Here is a 15908-nt window from a genome sequence, read left to right as displayed (position 1 = left end):
CTCACCTTTTCCCTGAATTCACCTCTCTGCTGCCATCAGCCAGCACAAACCCCTGCTCAGGCTGGTACCAGCCGTGACTCGTGGTCCCAGCCCAGCCTGGCAGCCACAACTGTGGCATCTGCACATCTATCAAACCCAGTGGAGCATTTGGGAGGTGGAGGTCAGCCTAAGCAGCATATGGAGCAATCACGTCGTGAATACTGGCCTCCCCAGGAGCTGTCTGCCACAGATGGAAAAAGCCCAGGAGCCATCACGACAAAATCTTCTGGCTGGGGGCGATGCATCCTCCCTGTCAGCCTTCCAAACCGCTGAGCAATACTGGAAACCTCAGCTCCTCTCCCACCAATGCACATGTCTGGGACTGACTCATTCACTGCCGTTTTGGTCCTGCAGTTTGTCAGTGGGAGTTGTAGAAGGTGAGATGTGGAGATAAGGTAGTCCCAATAGCATGTGGCTACCACAGTGGAGGGTGACTAGCCACCCACTCCAGCAGTATGAGCTGGCTGTGCGCAGTGTGGACATGCCACGAAGATCCAGTTCCAGTCTGCTGATGCAGTCACAGGCATTTTTTAACCTTGAGTCTTGCTGGAGATGGGATACACCACCACAGGACCATACAAGGCCCTCTCCTGGAGAAAGGCATCCTTTTATGTGGTCCGAGGGCTTAGTCAATATGCAACCAGAAAAACAAAGTTAATGGCAATGAAACGCAAAAGGGTCATCAGGAACAATGCTCCAGCTATGAGATCCCCCAGGCCAAGTGACACAAGGTATTCCACAGAAGGTGTAACATGTCTTTGTCTGAAATCACCCTCAAACCAAGCACAAGTTCAGAGTCCCTAGCTAGAGACAGGCAAAGAGAGCTGCCATAGTTTCTCCTGTGCTAACTCCTCAGAGCACTGCAATTCCTCCCCATCTGAAACTATTCCACTGGCTGTAATTTAAAAACAAAATCAATGCAGAAAGCATTGCTAATCAACTGGCTGTCAGTGCCACCTCCCATCCCATCAAAAGCATTTGCCCTGTCCATGCCCTTCTGGCAAGAAGCTTGCTACTCAGGCTTTGCCAGATTTTGTATATTCAGCTATTGTTGGCAAGTCCAGATGCTTGGCTGGATTACCAAAGAAAATTCCAGGAAATCTTTTACAACTATCCTAACAAATAACAGCCCACAGAGAAGCTTCAAGAAGCAGCATTACCACATCCCAGCCTCTAGGATCAGGACTACTGGCTGGGAGGTACGGGACATTACCATCATCTGCAGGTCCAAGTATCCTACAGGGAATAAAGGATGGAGGGCAAACACACTGGAAACCTGGTCGCAAAGCAGAGCAAGCTACTGCGGGCAACAACATCTAACTAGGAGTCTGAAAGATAACCGGCTTTCCCATGGGGATGAGCTGAAGAGATGGCTGAGACACTCTCCAAAGCCTCCTAACACCTCATGTGAGCTAGGCAGCAGCCCCTTGACATGGTGTAGGATCTGTGACAGGATGTACCTTCCTCCTAAGTCAGGTGGAGCAGAATTGAGGTCCAAAACCTTGGGTTCATTCTCAAACAAGGAAGCTTGAACACTTTCAGTCTGGCTCACAAAAAGCAGCCTAATCCAGGTCTTCCATTGAAACCAAGCCTTTAAACACAGTCTCCAGTAGGTCATGCAGCATGAGCTGTGGGGGTGTCCCTTCTCCCTGGTCCACAGAACTCTGCTCTTCCCTTTGCAGGAGAGATATCCCCCTAATTAATGCCATGCTGGACTCTCTTTAAATATTTAAATGTATATTCTTGCCATCAGCAATTTCTGCCTGCTTCAAGAGCAGACCATGCTTATCCATGCTTTCCCACACAGTTGTACTGGACAATTAAAGGCCAGTTTCTAGGTTGAATGGTAGTGCCTGAGCATCACCTGCAGCAGTTCTCAGGACACCTGTGCTGTAAGCAAGGATTATCTTTCCTGAGAGGGCTTAGCTGTGCACTTTCCTTCTTCCCTCAACCAACAATCCCAGATCCTTTTCCCTCCTCCATACTCCCCATCTGTGCCTGCCTCCCCCAGATCTCCTGGCAGCCCCGTTTCCTCTGTGGCCACTCTGAAGCTCAGTTAATGGTGCATCATCCACAGCATTCTTCAGACATATTCAATAAATCAGAATCCAATTACCAGGTTAAGGAAACTGGAAACAAATTAAATTAGCCCTAGCCCCTCCCAGGTGCTGTGCCCTCACTTCCTCCTTAATGAGAACTTTTCTTTCACAGGAGCACTCAGTGCCACATCTGCCCCGCCAGGAACAAGGTGGCTGCCACTGCACAGCGGGTGTATGGCAAGGGGGCAGCTGAGTCGATCTTCCCTTTTAATAGGGCAGATGGTTAATATCTCTGGCAATAATTCTCTCCAGGAATAGCACACTCGCTCTCTACTCAGCTATAGCAGGCGTCTGTCAGGGCTGACAGTTCCTCTCCGGAGAAAAGAGCATCTGGTCCTTACTACAAAAAGAAACTAAATAAATAAATAAGCACATTGCTTGTTATAGGGCAGGAGAACTGGTGCTGTTTCAGCATTTCAGCCTAAGTGCTGCATTTGAACTGGAACTGGGGAAGTTCAGGGGTTAGGTCAGATGCCAGGAGTGGAGTCACTCTGAATTGGGAACAAGGTGCAGGATGGGCAGCAAGGTGCCATGACTGGGTCCAGCACAGAGCTCCCACCAAACCAGGACTTCCCCCAAAGGGTTCCCAGGAGAAGGCAGTAGAGGATGGCTGCTGCCAGGAACTAGGGACATAATGCCAGGCAGAGCATCTTGGAAATGGCCTGCACTGGCTGTGGGCTGGCAACTGACAGTGGGGGCCAGGTATATGCTGTGCCCTCAAAAGACAAGGAGGAAAACTGCATTGAGGGAACCTTGGAAGTTTTTCCTTCACCACCAGGACACCCCTGCATCACTCCATCCAGAAAACTAACAATTAACCCCGCTGATCTTCAACAAACTGCAGCCGTGAAGGGCAGCACTTCCCTGAGGAGTTGGGACTGGCAACCACAGGAGGCTACAGCTGCGTTCTAGGCAAGCAAGGGTGCACCAAAAGTCCAATCCCACCCTTCTCATGCTGACGAGGGAGTGTGGCTCTGTCCACAAGGCAACCCTTGCTGCAATACTCTCTGCCTCTCACAAGAGGTTGTTTGGGTACCAAAGGATGCTTTTGACCTCAGTGATGCTGAAAGAGCTAGTAATCCAACAGGTTCTTCCCTCTCTCAATGTTCAGCAGTTATTTTAGCTACCTTGCACCACCTCACTGCAGTCTGCACAGTACCAGTGAAGACACTGACCATCAGAGAGACGTATTCTTGCACACCCATTACTTTTCTGAAGGTAAAAAACAGGCTTTTCCTTTCTTTCCCTATAGTCCTGGAATAAACCTATTAATTTAAACCTATATAAATTATGACTTCCAGACTTGCCAAGAAATCAAGTCAAGTAAGTCAATCCTAAAAAATACAACCCAGGCAGAACCAATCCCAAGAACACCCACTGGGTGTGGGCCAAGGGTGCAGACCCACGTAGCATTCCAAAACCATGGCCCTGAAGAGAAACGGAACTATCCACCCGTATAATGAAGTTTCATGAGGAAGATCAGGAGAAACCAGAGGGGAGGCAGAACCTGTGATGGCGGGTGTCACGGACAGCACGGTCACTGGGGATCCTCTCGCTCTCTCGCTGGTTAAAGGCATGGAGCCGGTACGGGTCCTCGCCGCCCTTCCACCTCCGGGCACTCAGGTACCTCCGCTCTTCAAACTGATCCCAAAGGTCGTCCCAGTCCACATCCGATTCCTGCGCGCACAAAGTCAGCCCCGTTAGAGAGAGGAGAGACCGGAAGACAACTGACCCCACTTCGGAGATCCTCCCAAGGCCCACTGGAGGTCGGTCAGCCTGCAACATGGGCAAGCATTCCAAGAGCAGGCTAACAAGGACTCCCATTAGGTCTTCAGGCCTTATTTTTTAACTTAGACCCTGAAACACCATGTCAAAGAGACCCTGCCAATCTGAATTTAAAACAACTAACTCAAAACCAAATTCAGGTCTCTGGGAGATCCCTTCCTCAAGCAGCATGGTCTCAAGAAATATAAAAGCGCAAAACTTTTACAGGGGTTTTAATTTCTCTCCAGTCAAAAAACAAAGGTATTTTACATTACTTGACCCATCATCCCTATAACCCTTTAGGCAGGAAAGAGCCATCAAACAGGAGCAGTTTCATCAAGCACAATCCCACCTTTCCCCAGACATTTCCTCTAGCAACAGGACCCTGGAAGAAGGAGGCCATCATCCTCCCAGCTCAATTTCAGTCCAGCTCTGCCACAGGAAGTCTCACACTAAGGACTTCAGCCCTACTGCACAGAGAAGCGCAGGCAGGCACATGCCTGTGTGGTCCCCCCCTCCAGAAAGATGGAGAAGCTGCATTTCGGGGTTACCCAACAGCTCTAACAACCATCGGGGAGTTTAAGCATCTCTTGGTGGCTTGGTACTGTCAGGAGCTTTAAGCACCCTTTGGCAATGTATGAGCCAGCAGCACAATACAATGCCGATAACATCTCACCGTTACAGCAGCACAACCTCTTTGATCTCAGCCTACCTGTAACACAGAGAGATACAAACATTTACAGACATCTCAGCCCTAAAGAAAATTGTGATCTTATCCAATAATTGATCTTTTCTTCTTCTTTTCTTTTTTTCCCTCCCTCCTCAGTTCACACCATCTCAAAGCTGATTTTGCCTGCTAATAGCACAAAATGAAGCCTTTGAAATGGGCGATTTTTATCCCGTAATTGATTTTACTTGCATCTCAAAGTACATTTTCTGTAGTCATAGGAAGGGGAGGTGTGAGCACTGGCTCCTGTAAGTGAACCACTTCAGCACCAAGCCAGGCACCTCCAATCATGGGATGCACCACATCGCTCTGGGTTATGGAAACATGAGCACTCCCAAAAAAGCCAACATAGTCCCAGGATGTAGGGGTTTCCAGATACAGGGTTGTATTCATCCTCCCCTGGTGTGTGATCCCAGGACTTCTCAGGAGTTCTTCCAGCATTTACCGCAGTGTGAGAATATCAGAAGAAACCACCAAGCCACCAACCATACTGGGAGAAAGATATTCTGGACCAAGAGAAAGTTAACCAAGGCTAGGAGAAAGTTACGAAATCAGTAAGGTCACTGCAGGAGGGTTACAAGGAGGATGTATGCAACCCACCTGCAGCCTTTCAGGAGGACCAATATGCACAGGATGATAAATACTGTTTATGTTTTTTTTCTAAGGCATCTTGCAAAACATGATTTACCACCGCAGTAAAACATCAGGGAAAAGTGAGCAGATTGTATCGTGGAGCCACGACAGCCTGATGTTTATAAGATTTCATGATGATCCCAGGAGGCCTAGCACTGCTGAAACAACCACCACAGAGTTGCAGTCCCTAAATTTTAACACTGTGAAGAAAAACAGAAGTTGGTTTTTATAAAACTTCATGAGAGAAATGGCTTTCAAAAGTGGCCACATAGCACTTGAGGCTGTAGGATGTGTAAATATATATGTATGTTTGCTTGTTTGTTTGTTTTTATTGTCAGTTAAACCCAATAGGCTTGGATCAGCCACAAGGGCACAGCTGGGCAAGAATCTGATGGCTCAGGTGGGAGGGCTGGTGGATTCCTGCAAGAAGCCGTGACTCTAGGAAAACTGGAGCTTCTGTACCTGCTGCAAGGCCAGCGACACTCTGACCAGGGAGCAAAAGCAGGGGTTCAATACACACGAGAGTCCTGGCAGGTACTTCAAGGTCTGGCATAGCATTTCCCCAGCATCTATCTAACCCCTGTAATGTCCTGTTACGGCGGGGTCCCAGCAGTAAATTGATACATCAACAAATACTGGTGGCTTATCCTGTGGTATTTGCTTCTCCTCCTGCCTTGGATATACTTGTACTCAAGGGTTTCATTTTTGGTTTGCTCTGCAGTAAATAATTAATAGTCCTACAAAATCTTCACCTGAAAGACATCAACCCACCTTAACTGACTCAGGCTCTCCTTCTTGGGTTGAGGAAAGACATCAGTAGGATGGTTACTAAATAGTGGATAATTAAATACACACCTGAGATCAAGAGCAAACAGATGCCAGAGATTAAAGAGTTATTTTAATCCCTATCTGGCCACAAAACAAACCCAGGGATTGGGTTAACTTTCTCAGGCAGAAGTAGATACCTGGGTGTGGTCATCTGCTCTAATCCACATCACCTGTCTAAATCTTCTCAGAACTCTTTCCATTCCAAGCCTCCCTACACAGGTAGCCAAAATCAGAGCAGGATGCTCAAGATACATGAGCACACTAACCTCTGCAAAAAAATACCTGCACAAAGCAGAAAAGAAAAGCAAGGCAGTATTCTCAGATGAAAAGCTGCCAGCTATGCAAGTGGCGGGAGGCAGGAAACCTCACCAATGCACGTTTCCTCTTTCTTGGCGCCTGATCGGGGCAGGGAATGAGAGTTAAAGCACCAGGAGAAATCCCCTTTGCTCACCCAGGGACAGCCCATTGGTTTCAGGTTACCGGATAAGGTCTTCATTATAATATTTCCACCATGTATTATCACCTCTTCCTCACACCAGAATTCTGTCTTGGGAGTTATTTAACTGATATGCAGAAATCTAAATTTAATTTATTATGATCTAACTCACTTTAGAGGCCAAATTACCCTGCACTAGAAAAGGATCAAGTCAATACTCCACTTGCCTTTCTATTTATCTTCTATAAGGCTCATCTGTCCAAGTTTCATATTAATTTTCTCTCATGTACTAATAATAAATTTTCTTTTTTTTTCTTGGAATTAGGTAATTTCTCTCTCAACATTGCAGTTTAATAGCTGGTATTAATTATAAGAAACACAGTCAATGCTTAAAAGAGTTTGAGAGACTCAATGAGTCTGAAGGAAAGAAAGGAAAAATATATCCAAGGCGTTGCTGTCCACTCTTGCAGAGCAAGTGTTGGCCCTTCTTACACCACACTGGGGGGTTCCCAGGGGTACTTAACAAGAAAGACTCTCCCAGACAAAAAGACATGAACAAAACTCATTATGGAGAGGAGCTCCCATCTCACAGCAGCACCCAGCCAAGTGCAAGGCTCACCAAAAGCTTTCTCTGCTATCTCACTTAAAGCACCCCCCCAAACAGACCCACTAGAGGCATCTCCCCCAAAACCACCTGCCACCTCACTGGCAAAGGGCAAAGAGCCCAGAGCAAGCACGGAGGCAGCTCTTCACCATAGCTGCACATTAAAGATTAAAAGCCTCTTAGTGCAAAGATGTAATTCGTCATCTGCCTCCTAAATCACGGCTCAGAAACAAAACAAAAAAGAAAAGAAAAAAGGGAAAAAATAATACTAAGAAAAAAGGCGTGGTGCTGCAGGGGGAAAGTGGGTCATTAGCAGTAAAACTACAATTTTCTGGCAACTGCTAATGCCTTGTTTATGTGGATTTCTGCGAATATGACATTTTAATGGCATAATAATTGTGTGATTACAGTACAGCAGGGACTGCTGGAGCGGGAAGGAGGAATAAGCAACTCAGCCGGCTGCTGATGCGGCCCGCAGCGTGCCCATGGGATGCTCCGCCCCTGCAGGCAGCCCCTGGCATTCCTCACCGGCACGGGGGGCCTGAGCAGGCTGGACACTGGGCAGAGAGTAGGCACTCTGGGCACTGTGAGGCAGCTCAGCAATGAAAGGGGATTTCAGGGGAAAAGCCTTGCCCAAGCAGAGCCAGCCCTGACTGGGGACAGGCAGGTCACACTGGTCCCCAGGACCAGCCTCCAGCTGCTCAGGAAGACAAGGAGTGGGTGGTGCAAGCCAAAAGCAGGTTCTGATTAACTGTCTTCTTTCACGGCACTGTTTTAAAATAGAGAACTTAAACCTTTGCTAAAATAAAAGTAATATTCCTTTTGAGTATAGTGAGTTTTGCCTTTAAACCAGAATGAATCAGATGGGTACCAGGAGCATCCCTGTAGGAGGCAGCAAACCCAAGCCAGCCCGGTGAGCTGGCAGAGCTGACACAGTTTGATGGGGAGCCCCATCTTTGGCCAGAAAAGAGGTTTTGCCTGTGCAGGTGCAATGATGACCCCAGAGGGGTCTGGCAGTGGCCAAACATGCCTCTATTTCTATTCTCCTCACAGCAAGCTTTCCCTGGAAAAACCTATCCCCACATAATCCCTGACCGAGCACTCGTTGCTGAGCCTCTGTCCTGCTTTCCCTGGGACTCAGGCGTTAAAAAATGGGAGAGGAGGAAATAAAAGATTACATCCACCTATCAAAAGTTCCAATAAACGAGAGAAAGCACTAGAAACTCAGATGCCGTGTGCCTCTGCCTGCAAGGACGTCTTTGTGTTCAGCATGGCTCGGGGGCACTGGAGGCAGAAGGCAATCTTTCAGCAGGAATTGCAACCAGGCATTATACAAATGAGATTTAATGTCCCATTGAAGCGCAGGGCCCCTGGAAGCAGCAGGTTCAGTTATAAAGCTGTTACTGGCCGAGGCACTAATGCCATCTGAAAGGATTATAATACTTCAAACAGGATAGGGCTCATCCCTCCTCGTCCCCCAGTGCCAGCACAGGCACTAAGAGGGTCAGCAGCACCAGAGGGAAAAGAAGTGGGACACCATCACACTGCCTTCATTCTCATCCTTGAATAACCCAGATGGCGCATCAAGGTACAAGATCCTTCAGTCAAGCTGAAGTAGTAGCTGAAGTGGTGTAGTTTTCTTGACACCAGAGCCCAGTGCCTTGGCTTAGTCCTGTGCAAGCAGTGCTGTGCATCCAGATGGCCTCACCCCCAACATACAAAGGGGAGACAATCAGAAGCACCACAGCCACTCTTTCTGCCCCATCCAAAAAGCACGTGGTTTTGCCAAAATCAGGCTGTAGGTGTCTGGAGAACAGGCTTCATACCCATCCTGCATCCCATACTCCAGTATATCAGCTATCATTCAGCAGCAAACTGGTATAGTCCCTGGAAGAGTCACAACACATACCTCCTTCCTCTTACACCCCTTCCCCAAACTGCCCAGTCTCTAAGCCAATCAAGTACTTAAATACAAACTTAAGCAACTCCACATATCTGAAGGAACCCAGAGATATCCCTGTATAAATGCTTGATATACTTGTTTAAGTGCTTCAGTGCCTTTTCCTCCTGCTTTGTGCTGACACAAACTGTGCACTAGAAATGGAGGTAGCTCTGGGCCCTGACCATCATCTGCCCTACTTAGTCTTCTGACACACACAGATTTTAGCTCCAGTTTATTTACTTGAGGCCTGCGAAACTTCTCTTCCTATTCACTGGTACCCGAGCCCAGCATTCACGTGCCCTTGGTGGCAGCTCCTCTGGGACCCCATGGGGACACACAGCAAATCCAGGATACCATACCTTCCCTCTGCTTGGAAGTGACTTATTGTCTCTCAAGGAAAACCTGCAGATCTGAGTCTGCTCTGACCCAACTTTGGGAGAAGAAAGAAAAGAACAAAAATAATCAAATAAAATAATACAGATACCTAATTAAAGAAAAGCACTTCTCCAGAAAAGCCTGTCCTGAAGCTCAGGTCCCTGGAGAAGCTTTGAGCATTCACCACTAAGCTTCTCATTGCCACTGACTCTTCCCTGATTGTGCACATCTACAGGCAAGCCGCTCCATCTTCAAATGATGGAGGATCATCTCCACGAGCTCAGTCCCTGAGGACTTTTCAGTAAATGTCCCATTTTCTCACTTGGCCCTGAGGCCAAGACCATACCATCATGACCTTTTCTGCCCTTCCTGCCTACCATCCCTCCAGTAATCTCTCTTGTGGTGCATGCACATATTTATGCAATCAAGACACCTACTACATCAGGCAACAGGAACAAGAAAGGCTGGAAAGAGGCTATTGAAGAAGATTTGACCTTCTGATGCAACTTTAGCTTGGATAGAAACATTCTCATTCCAGTGTAGCAGAATGTTCTGCCTGGAATGGGGTAAAACAAGTCAAACAATGCCCTATTTTGCAAAGCTATCAGCAGTGAAATGAGAGGGGGTGTCAGGCTGGTTTTGGTGTTGAATTATGCTAAAACCAATCTAACTCATCAACCCCAAAGTTAAAAATCCTGATGGTGAGGTGAAGATATGGCAGGTATGGTAAAGTATCCTTATCTAAAAATGTCAAGCTGACACAACTGGCCTGGAGACATACGACTGTCAGTCACTTTTGTACTATAAAAGTCCAGTCCCACTTTCAAATGGCAGGTTCTTCGAACATACCCCTTCTTGGAGTGTGTGTGGAGGTTCCTCCCTTTGGTGGGAACGCCCCTCAAAGTTACTCTTTGAGGCTGAGCAAGGATTTACTCACAGTCATTGGTATGGGTAAGTAACATCAATCTATACTTTATAGTTTTTCTTTTTTGCTAGTTGCAATATAACTGCTTTAATGCAATTGCTCTGATATAGTACATCATACTATACTACACCATACTAGTCATTTTAGCTTTTATACTGTGTAGTAAATAATTCTGATTAAGATCTTTTTGCGTAATCATTTACCATAATAAATCATTCATTTTTATATATCTGGTTTGCCATCCTTAATCCTGCGTGACAAAGTTGTACAAAGGTTTACTCACACCACTGTAACTCCTCAGATTGCTGACAAAGTCTGGAACTAAGATTGGATCCAGCCGCATCGACTCCTCCCTGAGAAGGAGTTAAGAAAGCAAGGGGGTCCTTTCTGCACCTTGTGACTCAGCAGGAGGGTTTCTCTAATAAACTTTGTCCCAAGCTCTGACTCCACCCGTGACATCAGGCTCTGGAGAAGTCTCTTCAGTGTCTCCCTTTTATCACCCCCACACTCGACTAGCATCAGGACAAGTTGTTGGCCACTGATTGAATGCAAGGAGCTGACCCAGGGCTAGAGAAACTGGGCCACCATTAAGTCAATCACAGCTACAATAAGCAATTTGTGTATATTCTTCTCTGTATCTGTGGTAAACAACATACATGTTCTGAAACACCCTCCAGAGGCTTAAATCTGCTAAAGTCTCCAGCCAAATACAACAGCATAAAAAGCCAATAGAGAATGACTGATGCTTTTTGCAGAAAGGGCACCAAAGCTTTAATTCTAAAATGGATGTCTGGGGCAGCCACCAAACTGGGGAACTGATTTGCAAATCAGAAGTAGGTGACTCTGAATTGCATGGGGGGAAAGACGACAGATTGATTGCTTTGATGAAAAGCCAAATTTTGTTTCCAAGGCTTCCCTTAGGAGAAAGCAAGTCAGTTCAGAGTTCACATCACACTTATCAACAAGCAACTTCTGCACTGGCAGCAGTGTCACATTAAAATATACCCACATCTCCCACAGGCAACCTGAGCCAGAGCTTCACATGTGGACAATGCTTCTATTCATTGGCTGTAGCATCAGGCCACCATCCTGCTTCTATAGAGGGAGAGGCAATGCATGCTACCAGCCAGCATCACACTCCCAGCCAGATGCCAAGGAATTCCCGTGGTAACCCTCATCATCTCCAATATACTGAAGAACCTTCTGCCTCTCTGTGACAATGGAAAAGAGTGCAGGATCCATGCCACTGACCTCTAGAAACAACAACCAGCAACAAAATTGCCTGTGTACCGCCTTATAAAGATACTCTTCCTTCTTGGCCTCCCAAAATCAGGTGTGTACCCAAGTATCTCAGTGTGTAAAGAACACAGACTTAGATTCTTTATAGTAAAAAATTAGCTCATAGGATAGTCTGACACATGGAGACAAATCCTGTATAATTAAAAAGGAAAGGAAGCCGATTATATCCTCCTGGAGAATATTGCTGCCTGCTTCTGTTTTATTTATATGTTACAGTGTATAATGAGCTGAATATTTAGGAGGTCAGCACAAACCAAGCTGCTGACTGGACAAAAGACAAGACCCAGCTCTGTGCTGGAAGTCAAGCAGAAGGATAGAGAGGATTTTTGGTGATCTCCTCCCCCTACCTGCAGCTCTCCTGGGATGCTGCAGGACTGCTGAGTTCAACTGCTTGTGCTTGGGGCTGTATCAGTCTTCCCAAGTCTCCATCAAAACAGGTCTTCTGGGTTTTCCCACAGCCCCCAGGAAACGATGAGTGATGCCAATTCCAGTCCACTGGCACCCGTGAGCTTCTCTAATGGGGTTGCAAACTGTAATCTGGACAGCAGATATGACCAAATAGGTTTTGGGCGTCTATAGTAGAGTCTCTGCTTCCACTGAGTTGGTTTTTCTTTTAAGATTTCAGCTTTGAAAAACCTAAAAAGGTAGAAAACCTCTGGACTGGCAGCAGCTCTGCTTCACAATGAGTTGAGCACCAATCCCAAATGCAACTCCTCCAGGCTAATGGTATTAGTCCCCCACTGGTGCGCCCACTGTCACTCCCATCACCAGTGGGACACCTGCAGCTTCCTTGGGCTCTCTCCATCCTTCTTCACCTGCTAGATCCCACAAGAACCTTTACCCCCTGCCAGAAGGGATCCCCTCAGCAATCCTCTCAGGGCTCACCAGGGTGCCAGGAGATGCCAAAGAGCATCTTTGCAGCCCTGGTGCTTCATTAGCCGGAGCACCACAGGCAGCCCTTCCACAGCCTGCTGCCACCACTCAGTGCCATTGTTGCTGGCTGCATGGCAAGTAGGTGCAAGAGATGATCCCCAAAGGTCATCAGCAATTACAAAGGGCATTGATTGGGAAAGAAATCAAGGCAACATCCCATGTCCCCTCCACACCAGTCAGGTTCAGCTCATTCCCAGGATCATCAGATGTCAAATACACTGGGAACAGCCCAGACCCATGGTGGGTATGTAGGGTGGCAAAAGGGAGCTCCAACATGGACAGACAGTGATTTGTTTTCCTTCTGTGCCTTTTAGGACAGACATGAGCTGCTTCCCAGCCATGAAGGTCAAACCAGCCTTTTCAGGCTTCAGCAGGAGTAGCAGATGATTTAGTACTTAGGAGCCCATAGTTGTACTTGGTCTCCAGCTGAGCTTTGCTCCTCCTTCTGCATAAAAGCCAAAACTCATACCAAACGACAGAGCTTGAGCATATCAGAGGTCAGGGAAGGTCTTACCCGTGGGAGCTATGGATCCCACATGCCAGAGGAGAGCCTAGGATGAGGCGCATCGGGGGAACAGAAAGGGGAAGGGGGAAGAGGGAGGGAAGAGTAAAGGAGCCAGCAGACAGATTCCTACTGTGAACATCCTGCTTTGAACCCAGCCCTTTAAAAAGCAGGCAGCTAATCCGAACCACACCTCTCAAGAAGGAAGGGATCATACTGTTAATATAGTCAGCATCCTCAACCCATCATGGCCTTTGCATAGCAGCAAAGCCAGGGGTAATCCATCTGGTAATTGCTTCCATGAGGATCTTTACAGAGATTTAGAAACTAATGCTACTATCCTTCCCCAAGCAGCCACCCTTCCAAAACCAAGCAGCAATGAAGGGCAATGGTTAACAGCAGCGTATTAACATGAAGGGCCTCCAAGGGAGGGAAAGGTTATAAAAAACACATATATTAGAAAAATAGATATTCAAGGAAAATTATATAATGGCAAATACATAGGACAGTTACATGCATGGCTTTAGCTGCCTTCAGCAAGCCACCAGTTCACCTTTTACTCTCTTTCTCTCAGGTAATGCCTTGGGGAACAGAGATTTACCAGGCTGGCACCAAGGCACAACCTGCTCCAAGGAAGGAGCTCAGCAAGAACAAGAAATGCCATCAGCCAAAACTCCCCACAACTGCGCTTTATTTCCAGCTCTGGAAAAGTCCTGGACTTCCCCCAGCCATGCCTCAGTTTTCCTGTTCCTACAATTGACTCACAAGGCTACCACTGGGTGGAAGGTTCCCCAGTGAGCATCACCTCTGCTGAGCAGCTCCAGCACAAGGCCTCTTTTTCCCTCTTCCCATTTCCAACTTTTCGCAGAGTGGGAAGAGCGGAGGAAAACCCTCGCTGGTGACTAACCAAAATGCCCCAAACCCTCCCAGAGAGCTTTCCTGGCATATGCATCAATGCCCAGCCCAGCCCAAACCACGCCATGGAGCTATCCCCATAGCAGTGGAGATATTCTTGGTCAGAACACAGCTTCTCCAGAAAGTATCACCAGGGCTGCCCTAACCCACATGACGCATGAAGATGCAGGAGCAGGTTCTCTACAGCTGTCAGCACACAGCTGGAGCTCAAGGCCTGCCAGTGCCTGCCTGTTAGACACCATTCCACCATCAAAAAGCACTGGTGACCTGCATCCTTGTCACACACATGTATTTTGCAGAGACAGGCATTTCTGTAATCCAGAGCTGGTCCAAAACACACAGATGAAGCTCAGGTCACAGCAACAATGCTTCAGGGTGCATGTACTACCCAGCTGCCAGCCCATCCTCCCCTCAACTCCCCTCAAAGAGAAGTTAGATATAAAACATTCGTGACAGCAAGAAACCTTTGATCCTTAGGTACCTGCTGCAGGAGAGTCTGCGAGATCCTAGGCCTGGGCGCAACATGACTGACAGCACCGGAGATACAGCAGCATAATTTGGAGTGTATGTGTCAGCCCAACATGCCCCACCTCAGTTCAGTAATAGGAATAAAAAGAAAAATTTGACACTGGCTAGGGAGAAATGCACTGTAGCAAGGTACGGCAAGTTTGAAAATAAATAAGCCAGTTGGGGAAGGACTGTGGGTTACAGCCAGCCAGGAGCTCAGGTGCTGTGGGAGCCTCAAGGAAATGCTGTGCCTTGGAATGATGCAGGCTTGGCAGGGGATGGGGGAAAAGAGAGGCAGGACACGGCTGATGTGGCCTGGCCAGGCAGATCGCAGGCAGATCTCCAGGCTATGGCCATCCTCCAGCAGCACAGCACTGCTGCTTGCATGAGCAAATCCTGAGCAGAGCTGTAGCTGAACACAGTAGCCACAGCATGAGACATGCCAGGTCTGTGCCAGGCAAACATTTCCTCCTGCTGTGCTCATGCCCCCCACATGGCTAGGAAGATCAGAGATGCAAAAGGAAAACAGAAAGAGGGGAGTAGGGCAGTGGAAATATCAAGAAAATCAACCAAAGCTGTAACTGGGCTTGTAGCAAACTACACATATAATTGGGAGAACAGCTGTGTTAGTACCAAGGGCCTACCACCAGAGCTTTCACACCCAAGTGGGTGCTGGTCCAAAAAGCATGGCTATGTCACAGCCTGAGACACAGCACAACCTTCCCTTCCCCCTTTCCCTAATACATTGGCAAGATCTGACTGATATTTTTTCCCATTTCTAGAAGGAAAATTAAAAATTTTTAAAAAATCAACTCACAAATAAAAACCAAACCCATGCTAAGTCACCTGATGCAGCAAACTCAAAACATCTCCTGAGAGCATGGGGATCTGGATGAAAACCAGCAACCAGGCACTGAGCTTTGTTGTTATTATCAGAAAAAAAAATCTGTATTTGGCACTGATTCTTACACATACACAAACATCTCACTGCAATAAGGAAAAGAGCATTTTTGGAGTCCTCAATCAAGGAAACATAGCATGGAAGCCTTCATGGGCAGCTCCTGCTTGGGCATATACCAGCCTCCTTGGCTTAGGCAGGAAGAGTTTTTTCCCACCAAGGCAGTACGGCTCATGGCATGCTCCTGCTCAGCTTCACAATTTCACACACTAGGGCTAACCCACGTCTGGAGGCAGCAAGCCCTGCCACGTATCTCAATGTATCAACCCCCAAAATCTCATCCTCTTCAACGCAGACAGCAAGGCACTTCTGTAGATGGAATTTTGTATTAGCACACAATGTGAGGAGGCATGTGGGCAAACATGACACAAGCCAGCAGGATGGCTGAAATCCAGGCAGAAATAAGCTGCCCTAAATCTGTT

At 47.3% G+C, this 15908-nt stretch overlaps 1 protein-coding gene across 2 annotated transcripts in view; it reads right to left on the bottom strand.

Moving 5' to 3' along the window:
- The window catches only part of GALNT14 (polypeptide N-acetylgalactosaminyltransferase 14), a 103461-nt gene that overhangs the window by 60008 nt on the left and 27545 nt on the right, over positions 1-15908 (bottom strand). For both annotated transcript variants that reach the window (XM_071579921.1, XM_071579930.1), the window contains exon 2: positions 3646-3815. In XM_071579921.1, coding sequence (XP_071436022.1) covers positions 3646-3815 — 170 coding nt within the window. The remainder of the gene's footprint in view (positions 1-3645; positions 3816-15908) is intronic.

This window comes from Pithys albifrons, chromosome 2, assembly GCF_047495875.1.
Source record: "Pithys albifrons albifrons isolate INPA30051 chromosome 2, PitAlb_v1, whole genome shotgun sequence".
In the NCBI taxonomy this organism is placed as follows: Eukaryota; Metazoa; Chordata; class Aves; order Passeriformes; family Thamnophilidae; genus Pithys; species Pithys albifrons.
This window is presented reverse-complemented; position numbering and strand designations above follow the sequence as displayed.